The sequence below is a fragment of the Pleurodeles waltl genome, chromosome 6, assembly GCF_031143425.1.
Source record: "Pleurodeles waltl isolate 20211129_DDA chromosome 6, aPleWal1.hap1.20221129, whole genome shotgun sequence".
Lineage (NCBI taxonomy): Eukaryota > Metazoa > Chordata > Amphibia > Caudata > Salamandridae > Pleurodeles > Pleurodeles waltl.
In genome coordinates this window covers 1,486,121,800-1,486,139,236 of record NC_090445.1, presented here as the reverse complement: position 1 = coordinate 1,486,139,236, position 17,437 = coordinate 1,486,121,800, and the positions used below count along the sequence as shown (strand labels likewise).

Sequence of the window (17,437 nt, the reverse complement as noted above, 5' to 3'; positions counted from 1 at the left end):
AAATCAAATATGCCAATCATGGAGAAAGCAATCACCAATACATTTTAGACAGAGAGCATATGCACTTTAGTACCGGTTAGCTGTGGTAGAATGCTCAGGGTCCTAAAGCGAACCTAAACAGGTCTGAAAAAATAGGAGGAAAAAGGCAAATCATTTGGGGACAACCCTGCAAAAAGGGCCAGGACCAACACAACTCCCTTCCAGCCTAAAGCCACAGTAGACCAGTCAATACCTTGATGGTCTTCACTGCTAAGGACAATAGAACTTGGACCCTGGCCCGCAACAGTAGGGGGATGTTCCAGTTCTATGCCTTACTGAACACACTTGGATTTGTCTGTCCATAATCTCATGGCCCACTGACCTAATTCCCCGTGTGTAATTTTGTATCTGATTTTGTAAAAGTTTTAATATGTATAGTTTTTGTTTAGTGGTAACTATTTATTTTTTTATGTATGTTCTTAATATTTGTATTTGAGTAATTTAATTATGTTTTAGTATCTATTTTTATTTTTTACTATCTAGTGTTGGTAATTATTATTAATTTGTATTGCTATTTTTTACTATGTGTGCCTAAGTAATCATTTAAATGTTTAAATATATATTTTTGCAATTATTCTAAAAATTATTTTTATTTTGTTTCTAAGTTGTACTTTTTTTATATATTGTTTTAATTGTAAACTTTTGTAATTAATTACATATTATTTTTAAAGTTAATATATGTTTTAAGGTTAATATAGTGTTCCAATTAAACATATATATCTATTTTTGATGATATTGTGGCCTTTTATAACTTTGTGGTCAATATTATTGACTTTGAGCACAAAGTATGTAGAGTCGATATTTGTGTCCGGGATACTTTTTGGCCAATATTTTTGTTGGCAATATGTCATCATTCAATTTTGTCAGTATATCTATTGGAAAGAAGTGAGTAAGCTATGACAAGTGAAACTAAAGTAATTGTAGAGGTTGACATTGCAAAGAAAGAAGAGAGAAGTCAGATGGGTGGGACATAAAAAGAAAAGCATCAAAAAGGGAATGTGTAAGCAACTTTCAAAGGATGGTTACCAGTGTCAGTGGTGAATCAATATACTGTTAATTGCTCCATAACCAGTTAGACATGACTACCTTGAAGCAGTGGTCCACACTGAGGCATTTAAGTTGTATTGCAAAATTATAGAAGGTGCCTGAAAACCAGCAGTGTTATAGTGTGCTACGTTTGTACATGTAATCAATCATTCAGCTACATTATTGCATCTGGCAATGTCACAAATGGGTCTGGAAGTAATGCCTTTTGCATCTACCATTACATCAACTTTGAGCAATATACGGGCCCAATGCAAATCACTGAATCGCATCCCTTAAGATGTAGATGCAGATTTATCAAAGGGTTGCCTTGTTTTTTCACCACTCAACAGGATGCAAAAGTGACACAGCCCTTTAAATATGATTTATCAAGCCATGCAAGGACACATTGCTTGGCCCTGAGTGGATTGATAAATCCAGAATCATGAAATGTAGTGCAAAGTGCTGTGTTGTGTTACACTGCCCCAGGGAGGCATTTCATGGGTGGTGCATGGGTGTTCCCACGCAAGACCCTTGGATTTTGATGAAAACCCACATTTACCATAATTGGTAGACCTAGGAATGCACCAAAACTGCTACATATCCCCAGGTGAGGCGTAACGAGGAGAAATATTTTTATTTCTACTTGTTTTCTCTTCTTTCTATGTGTGCTGCATTCTGCAGCATACATAGGAAAAGTAAATACCGTAAGGAAATGTTTTTGAGCATGAAGGTGCCCCTTGCTACACAAAAACAATCCTGTTTACAACAAAGGCACCTTGGCACTCTGGCGTAACAAAGGCATCTGAAGCCCCCACAGTGTGGGGGGCCCCCTCAACACATTACACTAAGTGTGGGAGGGGTGCCCTCCATGTATCTTGTAGAGGGCCCCATCAAGTTTTGCACCATGGTGTAAAGGTGTCTGCCTTAGCCCTAAGCAGCACATTGTCTGCCAGTGCTACGAAAAGGAAGGAATGTGCCCTATAATGTTAGATACAGCACATTTCTGCCCTTTCCCTGTCATGCAGCACAGTCAGCAAGGTGACTTGCTGCACTGCTCTGAGCTGCATGACTTCTTGAAAGATGCACCCCTCAGCATTTAGTGCAATTTTAAGAATGTGTGCCAGCAACATCTCACTTTTGTGATGTCAAAAGTAGCACACTGCATAGAAGGGAAGCCCTACAAGGAAAGCTAAAAAGGTGAAGTGACCGCTAGCCAGGTAGGAATGGGGGGTGCACTAGGTGGACATACATACTAGCTTAAAGACATAAAGCAGTTTTCTTAATATCTGCACAAGGTCATCCAGGTATCTGTTCTGACTGCACTCCAAGAGGATGGTGGTAAAAATGATCATTCTGCCCAGTTCTAAAACTCCATCCCAGAGGGATTTCTGTACAGAGGGCATCCGGTTGCCTATATAGTTTTCAGTTGTGAAGTGTTAGCCTGCCTGAACATTTTCTACATACAATCAATTTGCGGAGGATACTGTGTGGAGGTAACTTTAATAGGCTTTGCTACCTTTCAAATTAGCCTCAGCTGCTCTCACAACTACTTTAGTACATCTAGCGTGTAGGCATACTTGCTGTTTCAAAAGGACCGGAAAAGCAGATAATTGAATCTAAAATATAATAACATAATTTTTTCAAGCAGAGAGATCCACGTTGTTCAATTTAGATGGTTCTGTGTTTCCCATGAAGGAGATTGTAATTCTACGCTGCAGTCAGATCTAGTTGTGGTTTTTAGCTGTCATGCTTCATAATGATCTGGAGACAAAATATGACATTTGAGAAGCACGTTTCATTAAACGAAGATATCTCACACTCCTGGAGTCACTTTTTTTAATTTTGTTTACGCTTAAGGAAGATGGTTCGATGAAGGTGATTTGTCTTTTGCCGACGTTCTTGTTCTAGGAGATGCTCTTTCATAAGCATGATGGTGGTTGATTTTTCTTATTTTGAAAGGCATATGACTTTGTCTATAATCCATGATACACTTTTCTTCAGTACATCAGTCTAGTCAGGTAAAGTATTAATGGCAATATTTTTCGTTTTCTTTAATTACATATTTTGAAAATTTGAAAAGAACATAAAATGCATTTCTGGAAAAGTAATTCCCTTCTTCATTATTATTACTGCTATACCGCCCATGGGTGTTTTGAGAAAAGCATATTTATTACACGACTAAAATGCTACTAATCCTACAAGCCAAACAAAAACAATCCTTCTCGTTAGAAATTACTTTGCTGTCTTATACCTGAAATTATGGCTTTCCGAATCTCTTGCTATTTCTTTTTCATACAAAAGACTCAAAGCAACTTGCTGCTTTTCCTGCTTCTATGACTGCACAAATGTTCACGTTGATGCATTCTTTGTATCTTTGATTTCTAGCCAATATTTATGTGCTCAAACAGTCCATGCAGTAAATGTCTTTAGAATGATTTCAGCATCTTCCGTATTTTTCTGCATCATTTCTTAACAAGGAACAAACATTACATTTCTTCATTGTGGGCCTGATTCAAAAAGGTAAACTTACACTTTCGTGTACGCTTACTCTTTTTTTTGGTATTCACTGAAAACGAGTTAATAGTAAGTTTAGAGCTGCAGGAGGAAGAACTCCGCACAGAAAAAGGTAGGACAGGCCTGTCCTATCTTTTTATGGGGGGAGTTTTCTACCCATACCCTGAATCTCGGCAGTCATACACTCACCATTAATTTGTTGTTTGTGAATTACCAAAAAAGGTGTAAACTTACACAAAAGGATACATTTACCTTTCTGAATCAAGCCCTTTGCTATTTTCTCCTTATGAAACAACCGACTTTTTTCGATACCTATTTCTCACGATAAATAAAGTACAATAAACGTGTTTTTTGTTGCTAAGACAACGATTTGATTTTTAAAATGGTATCATAGATATAGAGACAATATTATTAGCAATCATACAAAATGAGTAGGCTTAAAGAGATAATACTTTCGCAGTTGCGAAAATGACTAATTATATTTTATGTAAATAATCAGAACAGTTTATCAATATTATGTAAGCCATTGATGTAACAGTAAGAGCCACACTCTACCTGTATTCGTCCTGGGTAAATCGTGGAATCACTGATGGTTGTAAGACGGTAATCATTACAGTTGTAGTGTTTGACTTTACAGGGTCACCGTCATCATAGGCAATGATAACCAGCTAGAAAGAAAATTAATGTTAGTACGGACTGGAATTTAAAGGCTGAGATATTATGTGCTCATAAATATGCTGCTCGAAAGAAAAGCAAGTTAATAAGTTATCATTCGAATGATCTGAAACTTCGAGATTGATGACTTCTCACAACTTCCAGTTTTCCACAAAGGAGCAGCAGAATCATACCAGAAAGGAATATTGTTTATATTTCACTTATTGGGAGGACAGATTTTCAGAAGAATTGTCCTAGACATAGTTTCTACACTGTTGCCCAAATGTTACTATTCACTGAACAACAAGCAAAGAAATGTATCAGAAGACCCTGGGGGCGGCGGGACACAAAAGCCCACTAGACATCACGGGTCATATTACACATAGGGTTCAAGGAGCATAATGGGTGTGTGCACTCAATTTGTGGGTCACCGGGGCCCTATGATATTATAGAAGTGGCCCCAGATGCCTGGGCGGTCCCTTCTGTAATACTGATAGCACTGGTGTACATGCAGTACCAGCATTACCCGCAGAGGATGTTTTCTCATTTACATTGGTGGATGTCCACATCTTAGTACATACTGTCAGTGGTTATGGGGTCATTACAGGGCAGTAAGATGACAAATGTCTATTGATAGGGAATGAGGTGATTGAGTCGCTGAGGGACAATGTTAATGAGTTAGTGTACACAATATAAACAGTTTGACATTTCCAATAGACACCCAGCTCCTTTGTGCATCGTACACAGACTTCGCTATTTATTCTGTGGTGGGTAATTTTCGACATAAATATGAAAGAAATATAGAGAACCTGCAAATGCATATCTTTTACTTATGAACATTATCTTTGTTTAAATTAACCTAGTTTTAAGTATCACTCATAAGAACTCAGTAGAAAAATGCAATTAAATGTGAGTTAGATGTTAAATCGAAAGAAAGGCATCATTGTACAGGTTGCAGAGCTATACCTAATTTAAATATACAAAAGGGTCCAGGTGCAGCTGGCCTCACTGTTATCTGTACCTTAAATGTTGTGCTTGGGTCTTCATTAAGATTCACACGCGTTATGACACGTCCAGTATTTTCCTCAACATCAAAGATGCTGCTGCTGTAAGGAAACTGGCTCACATCCACCTTATATCGTACAAGGCTGGCTGGAGTACCCTGTAAATACATGATTACTCATTGTCATAAGCATAACATATAAGGCACATTTGTTAAAGATGTATGGTTAAAAAATGGAAATCATTACATCAGCTCATTCCAATGTGGGTAATCTCACCACAATCCATGTAATATTGGGTTGCATGAGGGCAGACGCCCTTGTGGATGTCTTCTTTCCGCCTTTTGTATTTATCCTTTAATGTCACATCTATACTAATCAATTAAGATAAGTCTGAACACGAAAATGTGTTCTTATCATGAGGCCTAGGCATTTTCAAGCATGAGTAATCTAGCGTAAATCCTTATTTTTGAGTTTGAGTAGAAAATGTCCCATACATCGAGCCCATATCTTGTGTGTGTACAAAGGTCATTTCATGAATATAATGTTCGTGAAAAAACTACTGACCAGTATAACCAACACGTATCTTGTGTGATTTGTTCAAGCGGACACTCACCCAAATGTAATTTGCATAATATGCATAGTTGTCATGGAAGATAACAGATGTTACATGTAGACATAATTACGCAAAACTACACGAACAAGACAGCCACTTTCACAGACTGCAGAGCAAACTTGAAAAAACACTGCTTTAGGCCCATCATCCCAATGTACACAAAACCAAGGTTGAATAATGAGAAAAACTCTAATACCAGCAAAGAACCAGCCTTCTCAAAATCTGTGGCCTCACCATCCACCCACCCAAGAAGTTATAAAAGTATACTCTGCTTTAGACATAAATGGAAACATCACTATGAATAGGCCAATGTCTACAATGACCTCATAACATGCTATCATATGCCGTTATCACTTACAATTTTAAAGTTACACACGGTTCTATTGTTTATGAAACATTGCCCTATAAAACACTCTACCTGAGCCAGATAAACAAATCTTTTATTAACATTATGGGTGCCAACATTCTAGCCTGCTTTCTCAGAACAATCTGTACCATCTGATTCAGGTTCCTAACCATTTCACAATCACCTAGAGGTAAATGGGTTATTTAGTGAGCATGTTTCAAAAAGAAAAAGAAAAAATACATATAAATTAATACTTATTTCAAAAAGCTCATTCTACCAACCGTATTAGGTTGCTGTCTTTCTACTTGCTAGATTTTGTGGCCCATCCAAGGAAGAGTTCCACAAGCTTATAAATAATATCTTTTCGTACATATAGTAAGTCTTGTTTAAATTCCAACTTGAACTTTAAAAAAAGCAAAGTTTGGTAAATATACAAGTAATTCAGGTTTCATAAAGTAAAACCTAAGTAGGACAGAGTGAAATGTCACTGTTTGTACCCAACTGTTCCACAACTAGGACTGGTAGTACTAGCTCCAGTGAGGAATATGTCTCAGATAACAATAAACCTTTTTTATCTTGCCTTGATTTCCTGGGAAGGCCAGTAAACAGACTTTCAAAAGAGTACAAATGATTTGGTGTTTGGGGTTGTTAACTGATACACATGCATGCACAGTTTTATGTATCTCAACTGGAACAAAGTATTTGGATAACTCAAAAGGCAAACCATGCGCTGAAATTGTGTAGATAAAACTCATGATAAATTGTCAACGTATCTACTGTATTCTGTATTAGGAATAATGTGTTAACTAGCACTTAAGGTCAACAAATAGTTCTGTCACTCTTTTGAGGGATACTGCAAAACATGAGTTTCATTAGAATGCACCACTATGAGAATTTGGATTATTGGAAGAGTTGCAAGTCTTCACCATGTAATAATGTCATAATTCCGAGCCAGGTCCAGTCAGGTCTCTGTAATTTAAACCTGAGTTCACCTCTTCAAAGCTGTAGCACACACCAGAAAGGCTTAACTTAGGAGAAATGTGTAAAGGATTCAATCAGTACTCAAAAATGTTTAAAAGTAGAAAACATAATAACTATCCCACTCAAATTTATAAAAAATAGTGTACAAATTTAGTGAACAAACAGGCACCAGAATGACAAAAACTGGATTTTGACAAATAGAGATTTGATTTTTAGAAGTTTTAAGTCAAAAGAGTGCCTAAAAGCTCAAAACTCCAATTGCAGTTATCTTGTCACACTAGATTGATCCCAAGTCAAAAGGTCAAACCTACCAAGAGCTACTGTCGTTCAGATACAGGGACTACGCTGGTCACGGTGGAAAATTTACCTTCTGACTTAGAACATTTTTGGGAGGGAAATTATCGTTGATGGGTTATCGGGAGGTCGGGGAGGATTCAACAATGGAGGCCTGGTAAAGCACGGGTCTTCTGTGTGAGCCTTGGCTGCGAACTTGACCCAGTTGACATCGATGGTGGGAAACCTTTGAGTGAGTGAAGTCTGGAATCAGCACCCAGAGAGATCTTGTTGGTGGTCTGATTCTGTTTGATATCAGCTTCAGTAAAGTCCCTCTATGTTTAGACTTTTCTAGAAGTCGAAGTCCTTTCAGCGGGAGAAACCGGCTGGTATACCTGTCATCCTTGGTGTGATATTCCAGCAAACATTTTATCTTCATTCTTCACTGAATTAGTTTTTGGTGCTTGTAAGACTCTGTGCAATTTACCACTGCTAACCAGTGCTAAAGTGAATATCCTCTCTTCTTTAAACATGGCAAAATTGGCCGAAACCTGATTGGCAGATTTAATTTACTTTTACTTCACTAGTAAAACTACATGTACTCAGGGCCTGTAAATTAAATGCTATTGGTGGGCATGTAGTCCTTATTTTGCCACCCACTAATATAGCCTTTTTAAATGTGTTCCTGGCCTTACTCAGAAGCCTGTAGTGAGAATTTGAACTCCCATTTCAATCTGTTACTATAAGCATTTTGCCCTGCCTAAACCTTCCTTATCAATACTTATAAGTCACCCTTAAGGTAGGCCCCAAAGGCTCATAGTGCAGGGTGCACTGAATGTAGAAATTAGGACATGTACTTAAGCCTTACATGTCCTTGCAATGAAAAATGCCAAAAATCATTTTTCATTGCTGTGTGGCCTATCTCTGCCACTATGGTTCCCTATGGTTCTCTAATTGGCTCTGGGGCGGCTGCACAAATTACAGGGAAATTAAGTGTTGTTTCCGGCCAATTGGAAGATCTGATAATAGAGAATAGCTTAATAATTGCCAATGTAAATACTAATTCCGATTCTCCTCCGCACCTGACTTTTAAGAGAGGCACTGTGGGAACTTACATTGACTATCTTTTGGTTGACCTGCACATGTGGCCTTTTTTGACAGACATGGCAGTTATCCCAGAACAGATAGTGATCATTAGACATTACATGCTGTATTTTCGCCTGCTACATTTACTAGCTGTAATCTACGAGCAGTAATTTATGTAAATCCCCTACAGACAATTAATAGCAGGAGGAATGTAAAATTGGCAGAAGTCATGGATAATGTAGAAATTCAAACTAAAATTGATGAACTATTTGTAGATAACCTATTTGAGGTAACACCCCTAAGGGGGTACGAGTCTGATATGGTCCTTGCGTACTGTCAGCTAATGGAACAGTTAAGGCCTTTCTTTACTAAAACCAGGAAAAGAGGGGCTTCTAACAAAGTTGCCCCAGTGTGGTTCACTAAGCTCTGTCAGTCGGATAAGCTCTGTCTCCTGGACTGTCTGAAGGAGGGAATTAAGACAAAAAGAATTTCTGCTAGGAACAACTAAAAGGCTACTTTAAAAAAGTCCAAACAAAACTGGGAGATGGACCAATGGGTAGAGCTTACCAACGCAACTAAGAGTGCCCTTTGGCTTGTGTAATGCCCCTGCGGCCTTTCAATTTTTTATAAATGATGTCCTACAGGAATAATTTTACAGGTTTGTGATTGCATATATTGATGATATACTAATCTATTCATCTTCTCAAGTTGAACATGTAAAACATGTATAAATGGGAGTTTTATGTTACACAAGTAGAGTTTTTAGGCTTTATTCTTTCACCCAAAGGAATTCATATGGCAGAGAGAAAGATACAAGCCATAAAAGAGTGGCCGGAACCATACAATGTAAAATACATACAAAGATTTTTGGGATTTGCAAATTTTTATCGCAGATCCATAGATCATTTTTCTGCTGAGTCTGCCCCATTAACTAGATTATTACAAAAAGGAGCAAACTTTGAGTGGACCACAAAAGCTAGACAAGCCTTCCAGTTATTGAAAGAAGCTTTCACTTCAGCTCCTGTCTTGGCACATCCAGATCCAACCTAACTCTTCATAGAAGAAGCTGATGCCTCAGAATGTGCCATAGGAGCAATCTTGTCTCAAAGAGATGCAAATTCAGGTCAATTGCACCCAGTAGCTTACTTGTCAAAGTAGATGATTCCAGCAGAGATAAATTAACAATTGCAGAAAAGGAATTGCTAGCAATCCGCTTAGCATTTAAAGAATGGCATCATTATCTATTAGGAACAAGATACCCAATTACAATACTTACAGACCACCGCAACCTTCAATTTCTGCACTGTGCATGAACCTTAACTCACCGACAGCTTCGCTGGATATTATTCTTTGCAGAATTTGACTTTATTAACACTTATCACCCAGGAACAACCAATAATAAAGCAGACGCATTATCAAGACAGGACAATGAAAAAACAAAGGTTCAAATTCCACCGGTCTCAATGGTTTCTCCAAATCACATAGTAAGCATAACTATAAAAAAAGTAACAGAAGATTTTCTAGACCTAAAAAAAAGAAAAATGTCTATGACAAGAATGCAAAAATGGCAAACGTGTGACAGTGCAAGATGTATTGCAGAAGGTTTACCATTTCGATGAAATAAGTTATCTGAACCCACCAAAATACTACAAGTCATGAAATGGAGTCATAACAATTCAAGAGCTGGTCATCCTGGCCAAACTTGTACCTTGGAACTAATCAGTAGGAATTTCTGGTGGCCAAACTGGAGACATGACACTATGCTGTGTGTGCACATCTGCGATACTTGTAACCGAGCAAAGTCCGACAGAACCAAAAAAAGAGGCCTTTTACAACCCCTGCCAATTCCACATCGAGCCTGGGAAGGTATAACACTCAATTTTATCACTGCCCTACCAAAAGATTAAGGAAAAGATACAATTTTGGTAGTGGTAGATCGTCTATCAAAAATGGTACATTTTATTGCTTGCTCAGGAGTTCCAACAGCCGCAGAGTTATTTCAGTTATTACTGACACACATAGTACTCATTCGTGGCCTCCCGAAATCGATCACGTCTGATCGAGGTCCACAATTTACGTCTAGATTATGGAAGGCTTGGTATTCAGCATTGTACATCCATTATCAGCTTTCAACTAGTTTCCATCCTGAAACTGATGGTCAAACCGAAAGGGTTAACCAAGACTTAAAGCAATACTTACGTTGTTACTTAACTAACTCTCCTGATTCCTGGGTATCTCTTCTATGGGAAGCGGAATTTTCATATAATAACCTACAACATTCTTCTATAGAGATGTCACAATTTTTCGCTAATTATGGTTATCATCCACATGATCTATCTTTTCTAACGCCTGTAGTTAACAAAGAGTTACCTGCACTGTCTCAACATCTAACAAGAATCTCAAAACTAGCGGCCAAATTAAGACAGAATGTACGTTCCGCTGTAACTAAATTCCAATCATTTGCAGACCGTAAAAGACAGGAAAATCCTCCATTTGAAAAAGGACAAAAGGTATGGTTGTGCACCATACACTTTTGTTTAAAAAAATATAATAAATTGAATCCTAGATTCATTGGGCCTTTTCCAATTAAAGACATCATCAACCCAGTAACAGTAAAATTGCATTTTCCTCCATTCATGAAAGTCCATCCTGTATTTCATTCCTCCCTATTCAAACCGGCGTCCAGCAAAGCACAATCTTGACCACCTCCACCCATTCTCGTGGATAACAATTTTGAGTATGAGGTAAAAAGCATTAAAGATGTAAAACGTCATATGAATAAACTCTGGTATTTGATTTCCTGGAAAGGCTACAGTCTGGAGAAAAACTCTTGGGTATTGCTGAAGTTTATTAATGCACCACGACTTCTCAAAAAATGTAATGATAATCATCCTATGCCATAACGCCCTCGCTTGCTGAGCTTGAGGGGGGATGATGTCATGATTATCGACCCAGCCCGTGGTGGTAACTGGAGAATCTGGGTTTGTTAACTTATAAATGTTGTGACACAAAACAAGAGAGAGCAAGTATTCCAGAAATGACAGAGTCATTTAAAAATAGCCTTTATTTACAGCCTGGGAAGAACAAACATTGACCTGCAAGTAATTGACTGTATTTCCTCTCTTGAGCAGAAGTGCCATGTGCTGACTTAATTAGAATACACATGGTGATTATGTAATCAGATGAGGCCCATCTATAAATACCAGCATAACTGCTTGACTTGTGCTCCTGATTCAGCTTATCTCCTGGGAGCTGGTGATGACTGATAAGCTCCTGAATCATGGTAAGTTTCCTTTGGGAATTGTCAATGAAAGCTTGGTGATTTATGTGAGAAGCATGGAGAGTTACAACTCTGTACTTACTTATAGATAGAGATTGTTTTGTGAAAACCAATGGAAGAATTTACTCAATTTATTTTGTGAAAACTAGTAGAAATGTAAAGTCTAAGTTAATTTATAGAACAGATTGATTCTGAGATGTGATAAAAGAGCTTTTTGAAAGATTGTTAAGTGGAAGTTAATTTACAGAAACTGAATATTTCTGAGATGTCATAAAAGTATTTTCTTTTTAAGAAGGTCAAGTCGAAGTTAATTAATAGAAACAGACTATTTGTGATATGTGATAAAAGAGTCTTTTTGAATAATAATATCAACCTGAACTTAATTTATAGAAACAGAATATTTCTGAGATGTGATAAGAGATCATTGTTCAAAGAATGTCAAGTTGCACCCGTTGCGCTTTTCACTGTGTGCAGAGCAGACAGTGAAAAGCCGCATGGGGCCCTATCAGGGGGCCCCTGCACTGCCCATGCAAGTGGCATGGGCAGTGCAGGGTTCCCCAGGGGCACCTCGCCTCCCCGTACCACCAGCCTTTTCCTGGCGGTTCAAACCGCCAGGAAAAGGCTGGTGGTAGGGGGACTTGTAATCCCCTGGGCAGTGCTGCCCTGGCGGATTACTAGCGCCGGGGCCATTGTGGCGGGAAACCGCCGGCTCCGGCGGTGCGATGGCAGTGCTTCTGCCGCGGTCGTTTACCGCCAGGGTTGAAATGACCCCCTAAGTGCTATTTTAAGGAATCCTGCATAATTTGTTTAAAGGTTAATACAGTTTCCGAACTTTTAAGTTACATGGATATAAGATTGTATATTCTTGGGAAGATAAGAAGAGAAACCAAATTCCCTCAACAATCCTAAATTACCCGGTATTTGAAAGTAATCCAACAAACTACAGATCTGGTTCATTCATCATAAATCCAACAGGTTAGAGTAGGTTCATATCTGTTGAAAGTATATGAAGCCATTTAATATATGACATCTGATTTCATAGCCTTTATTATTGTCACAGATCTCCCTCCCTGCAGTACCCACCCCAAATTCCCTTCGGTGCTGACAGAAGATGGGCATTAGAGGGTACTGCTCATGAGGAAAGTGCTCCTGACATCCTCCCTCCCGGAACCCGTACTGTAAGTCAGATAAAACATTCTTGTCCTGGGCCTGTTCCTTTAGCCTGTTCAAGATAATGCGGCCTGCCACTTTTAGCATCAAATCTAGGAGAGAGATAGGACGGTAGCAAGTTGGACTATGTCTAGCTCCCTTTTTGAAGATTGGGACTATAATTGATTCCCTCCAGGATTTCAATGAACCAACTTGACAACACACATTCAGGACTTGAGTAAGCAGTGGCCCCAAGGGGTCATGTTGGCTTTAAACAGATCTACAGAGATGAAGTCCGGGCCCAGAGCCTTGCCGGCTTTGCTAGCATACCAGGCAGCCATGATCTCATCCAAGGTGAAGGCAAGCTTTATAGGAAAGGTAACAGGGGAGGGAAGATCACTATCAGATACAGCTTCTGCTATTAGCCCTGACCTGTTAGTAGGCTTGGAATGAATAATAGTAAAGTGACTAATCCAGTCTCCCTCACTAATGGCTAATTCAAGGCGTGGGCCGGTATCTGGCTGGAGGTAGGGTGAATTAATTGCCCGCCAAAAAGCTGGTGGGTCTTTACTCATGCTTGCTTCATACGGTTTCTCCCATAGATCATCTTTTAGAGCTGTTTTCCTCTGTGCTAAAACATACTTGTAGTGTTTCCTAGCTTCTCTGGCTTTGTTTGAACAGTGTGGTCATTTTTGTAGGGCTAGTTTCAGGCTTGGTACAATTTTCATCAAACCACCCTCTCGTCCTGTTGTTGCTACTGTCCCTACCTGTAATTACTAGTCCCTCCTTAACATACCCAGCAATCTTTTGGAAACTCTCACTGATATTCTATGGGTCAGATCCCAGGTCTAGACAACTTTTAAAAGCCTGCGTACAACTACAGATCAACTTTTTTAGAGACTCTTGGGGATCAATCTTTGACCAGCGCAAGGTGTAACTGTTGAGCCTGTTAATGTTCGCACCATAAAATAGTGAGGAAGTGGCACTTGGGATAAAAAATATCTTGATGCCACATCCACATCTATGCTCAGGGGGAAATGGTCACTGCATGCAGTTGTGTGGGTGATTGTTTGTGACCAATATGTAATTTATCACTGAGTTTTTCCTATGCCCATTGAACGTAGGTGTGAAAGGGATTGGAGGACAGCAAATATCGTTACACAACACAAGGTCAATATTGAATATAAGATCATTCAGTTGTTCCCCACAGGTAGAGTATGTAAAGTGTGACTGCCCAGCGTTACCCATTTCGCTTAAACTGTAGGTCTTTTCTGAAGCCCTAGTGCAAACTTTCGTATTGAAATCTCCCCCCCCCCCATAGAAATACCAAATCCTGGAATTTTTTATTCCTGAGAGCTTTAATATTCCTGTTTAGTAGAGTCAAGAGGGTTTTTAACTCAGCTTTTGGGATGTTGTTATAGAAGTTAATTAAGACCAGCGCCCGTTTTGCTGATATTTCAACAACAATGATGTGACGGAAGTGTTGCGGAGCCAGCATAGATATACTAGCTGCTCCCAGGGTGTTTGAAACATAAGTACAGATCCACCCCTTTGCTCTCTCAGAGTTGAATGGTTCCGCCTGGGAATAATAGGTTCTGAAACCATTTAGGTGGATTGGGTTTACTGACCATGTTTCTTGAACATAGACTATGGTGAAGCAGCCTGCTATAACAACCTTAGATAGTAGACCTGCCACATTCCAGAATGATATCCTTGTATTCCCTTCAGGAGCGGAACATTCAGAGTTAACCAAGAGGTCCTGAATCAGTGGATTGGGCATGTCCAGGAAGAGGGAGAAGATGTTTTTAGAGTCAGCAGTAGGAGAAGAAGTCGAACCAGGAGTAGTTATGTTGCCTGGAAGGGGTAGTAGGTCAGCAGGGATGCCAGGTGGTGCAGTCAGTCATTTTTCTTTAGATTAGAACAGCCTGCTAAGAGGTTGGTGAACCCAGTCCTGTCATGTGGGTTAGGGGGCTGGGATACTTACACTGAATGTGTGAGTACCCAGCAGCGATTGTCCTTGCATCTAAGGCCACCGAATTATCAACCAAGCACCTATGCCGAAGTGTCAGCTCAATAGTGTCAAGACAGGTTACCAGATCTGGCCTTCTAACTGCATCAATTATGTCCTCACATATTATGGAGTAACAGCCCCTCACATGACGGATCCAGTGGATCGCCTTGTTTCTCACAGAATCACCCCATTCCCTGTGGCCTGGTAGGTGTAGTTTGGGGACTTTAAGCGCTAGGACAGTGTTGTTAGAATTAGCCCTACTGGGAGGAGACTGTCCAATGTAATTTGGAGCTTTATCTTTCATGAATTTAGGCAATTGATGACAAAGACATGGTTTGTCAACCCTGTTTAGGTATCTGTTCGTTGGGGCCTGGCTAGAATTCATGATCCCACCGGCTGATGTAGGGTGCCCAGTGCCGGGCACCAGGTTTACAGCAACGGGGGGAGGAGTGCAATTGCAAGGCATGTTACTGGTGTTCGAGGGCAATTTGGTCAGAAGTGTTGAGGATCCTGTGAGATCAAGCATGGTGCTACCGTTGTGATCCCTACTTGGTGTCACGTCTATGGATGTTAGCTGTTTGACCATTATAATTAAGGATTTAACCATGGATTTGAGTTCAAATACCTCATCTTGTATGTCTTTTATACATGAGATGTACTGAGCATTAGGCAGGTCTGGGCTTATGTCTGTTGCACCTGTGTCTGCTGTCCCACCCATTAAACACTTAGGTCAGGATCGTCATGTGATATATCAATTAAGGGACTGAAGCGGTTGGTGCAATGAAGGATCTCACTGCCGAAGGCGTAGGCACACTCAATGGTGACCCTGGTGAATGAGTATTAGCCTTACTTGCTTTGTCCTGCCCTGCAGAAGTTAAAACTGGGGCCCCACATTTTTTTTAACATCTCAGGGATTTTCCTGTGGCTCTCCCCTGGTCTTACTGGGGGACATTCACTCTGAATACATTTAGGGGCTTTGTCCTGAGAGGAGGTCAAAATATCCTGACAGTCAACTAAGAGATAGTCTATCCATTACACATTTACTTGCTGCATGCTTCTGCCTTTTGTGTTTTTTATTGTGTGTCACCACAGTCCCGTCCTTGTTAACTTTCCTTTTGCCCATCGCAGTTACTTACACCAGAAGGTGATCCCATAGGGATAGAATAAGACAATATGGTCGTACCCAAAGTCTATAAACTGCAAAAGCACTTACAAAGTCTGCTTAAAAAATAAATGTCGGGGTGGCCCAGCTCGGCCTCCTTCGGGCTCTGATGGATGTGGACAGGTCCGCCCTTGGCCCGGGCTTTGCCTGGGTGCGTCTGCACTGCGGTGTGTCCCCACGCGCTATATAACCTTCGTTGGTCTGGTCAAGTGGGTGCAGGTACAGAGGAAAATGGCCACCTCCAGAGGCCACAAAGCAGTCTGGGATATGTAGCCCCACTTGGAAGTCTCTAGCGCGTCCTGTGCTGCGGTGTGCCCCCACGCGCTATATAGTGCTCATTGGTCTGGTCAAGTGGGTGCAGGTGAAAATGGCTGCCTTATGGGGCCACAGAGCAGTCTGGGATATGTAGTCCCACTTGGAAGTCTCTACTTCGTCCTGCGCTGTGGTGTGCCCCCATGCGCTACATAGCACTCGTTTGTCTGGTCAAGTGGGTGCAGGTGCAGATGATAATGGCTGCCTCCTGGGGCGACAAAACAGTCTGGGATATGTAGTCCCACTTGGAAGTGTCTAGCACGTCCCACGATGCAGGGTGCCCCCACACACTATAAAGCACTCATTGGTCTGGTCAAGTGGATGCAGGTGCAAAGCAAAATAGCCGCCTCCTGGGGCCACAAAGAAGTCTGGGATATGTAGTCCCACTTATATGTCTCTTTTGCGTCTCACGCTGCAGTGTGCCCCCACACGCTACATAGTAAAAGGATCATGATTCTTGTAATGGTGGTATATCTGTTGCATTAGTAACTACAGACTATGGGTAGTTATTGGAATCCGTAGTTGGTGTTTACCGTTTTCTTCACAGGCATTGCAAAGCTCACATCTAATATAGGGGTGCATTTAGCATTTGATGAGTATGCAGCACAGTATCCATATGAGAGACAGTTCACATTTTGAAGAATTCACAATTTTCAGTTTTCATGGTCAGCCTGAAGTACACTTCAATAAAAATAACTGTCTATACGTTTCTGTAATATCCTGTGTATTGCAAGGCTTGCACCTTTTCTCTGTTCTACAGTACTGGTGAAATTATATCCTGAGCTGGGCAGTTGATCAGTTCAGTTGGTCCTTTATTCCTACAGCAGGTGACACGTTTATTGTAAATATGCAAATCTATCAAGTTAATTCTAAATATTGTGACTGATGCGTCACAATTTTGACAACAGGCATTAGCACTTCACTGTGTCATGCTCCAAATGTGAATATCAGCATACTTGTAATGGAATAGAAGACATTAAGGTCCAT

General features: G+C 40.1%; 1 protein-coding gene across 1 annotated transcript in view; it reads right to left on the bottom strand.

The window, feature by feature from the left end:
* PCDH15 (protocadherin related 15) overlaps positions 1–17,437 on the bottom strand; it is a 2,681,631-nt gene that overhangs the window by 675,050 nt on the left and 1,989,144 nt on the right. Inside the window, exons 22-23 of the mRNA XM_069240977.1 lie at positions 5,255–5,395; positions 4,135–4,247 (exon numbers count right to left, since the gene is read on the bottom strand). Of these exons, the coding sequence (XP_069097078.1) occupies positions 4,135–4,247; positions 5,255–5,395 (254 nt within the window). The remainder of the gene's footprint in view (positions 1–4,134; positions 4,248–5,254; positions 5,396–17,437) is intronic.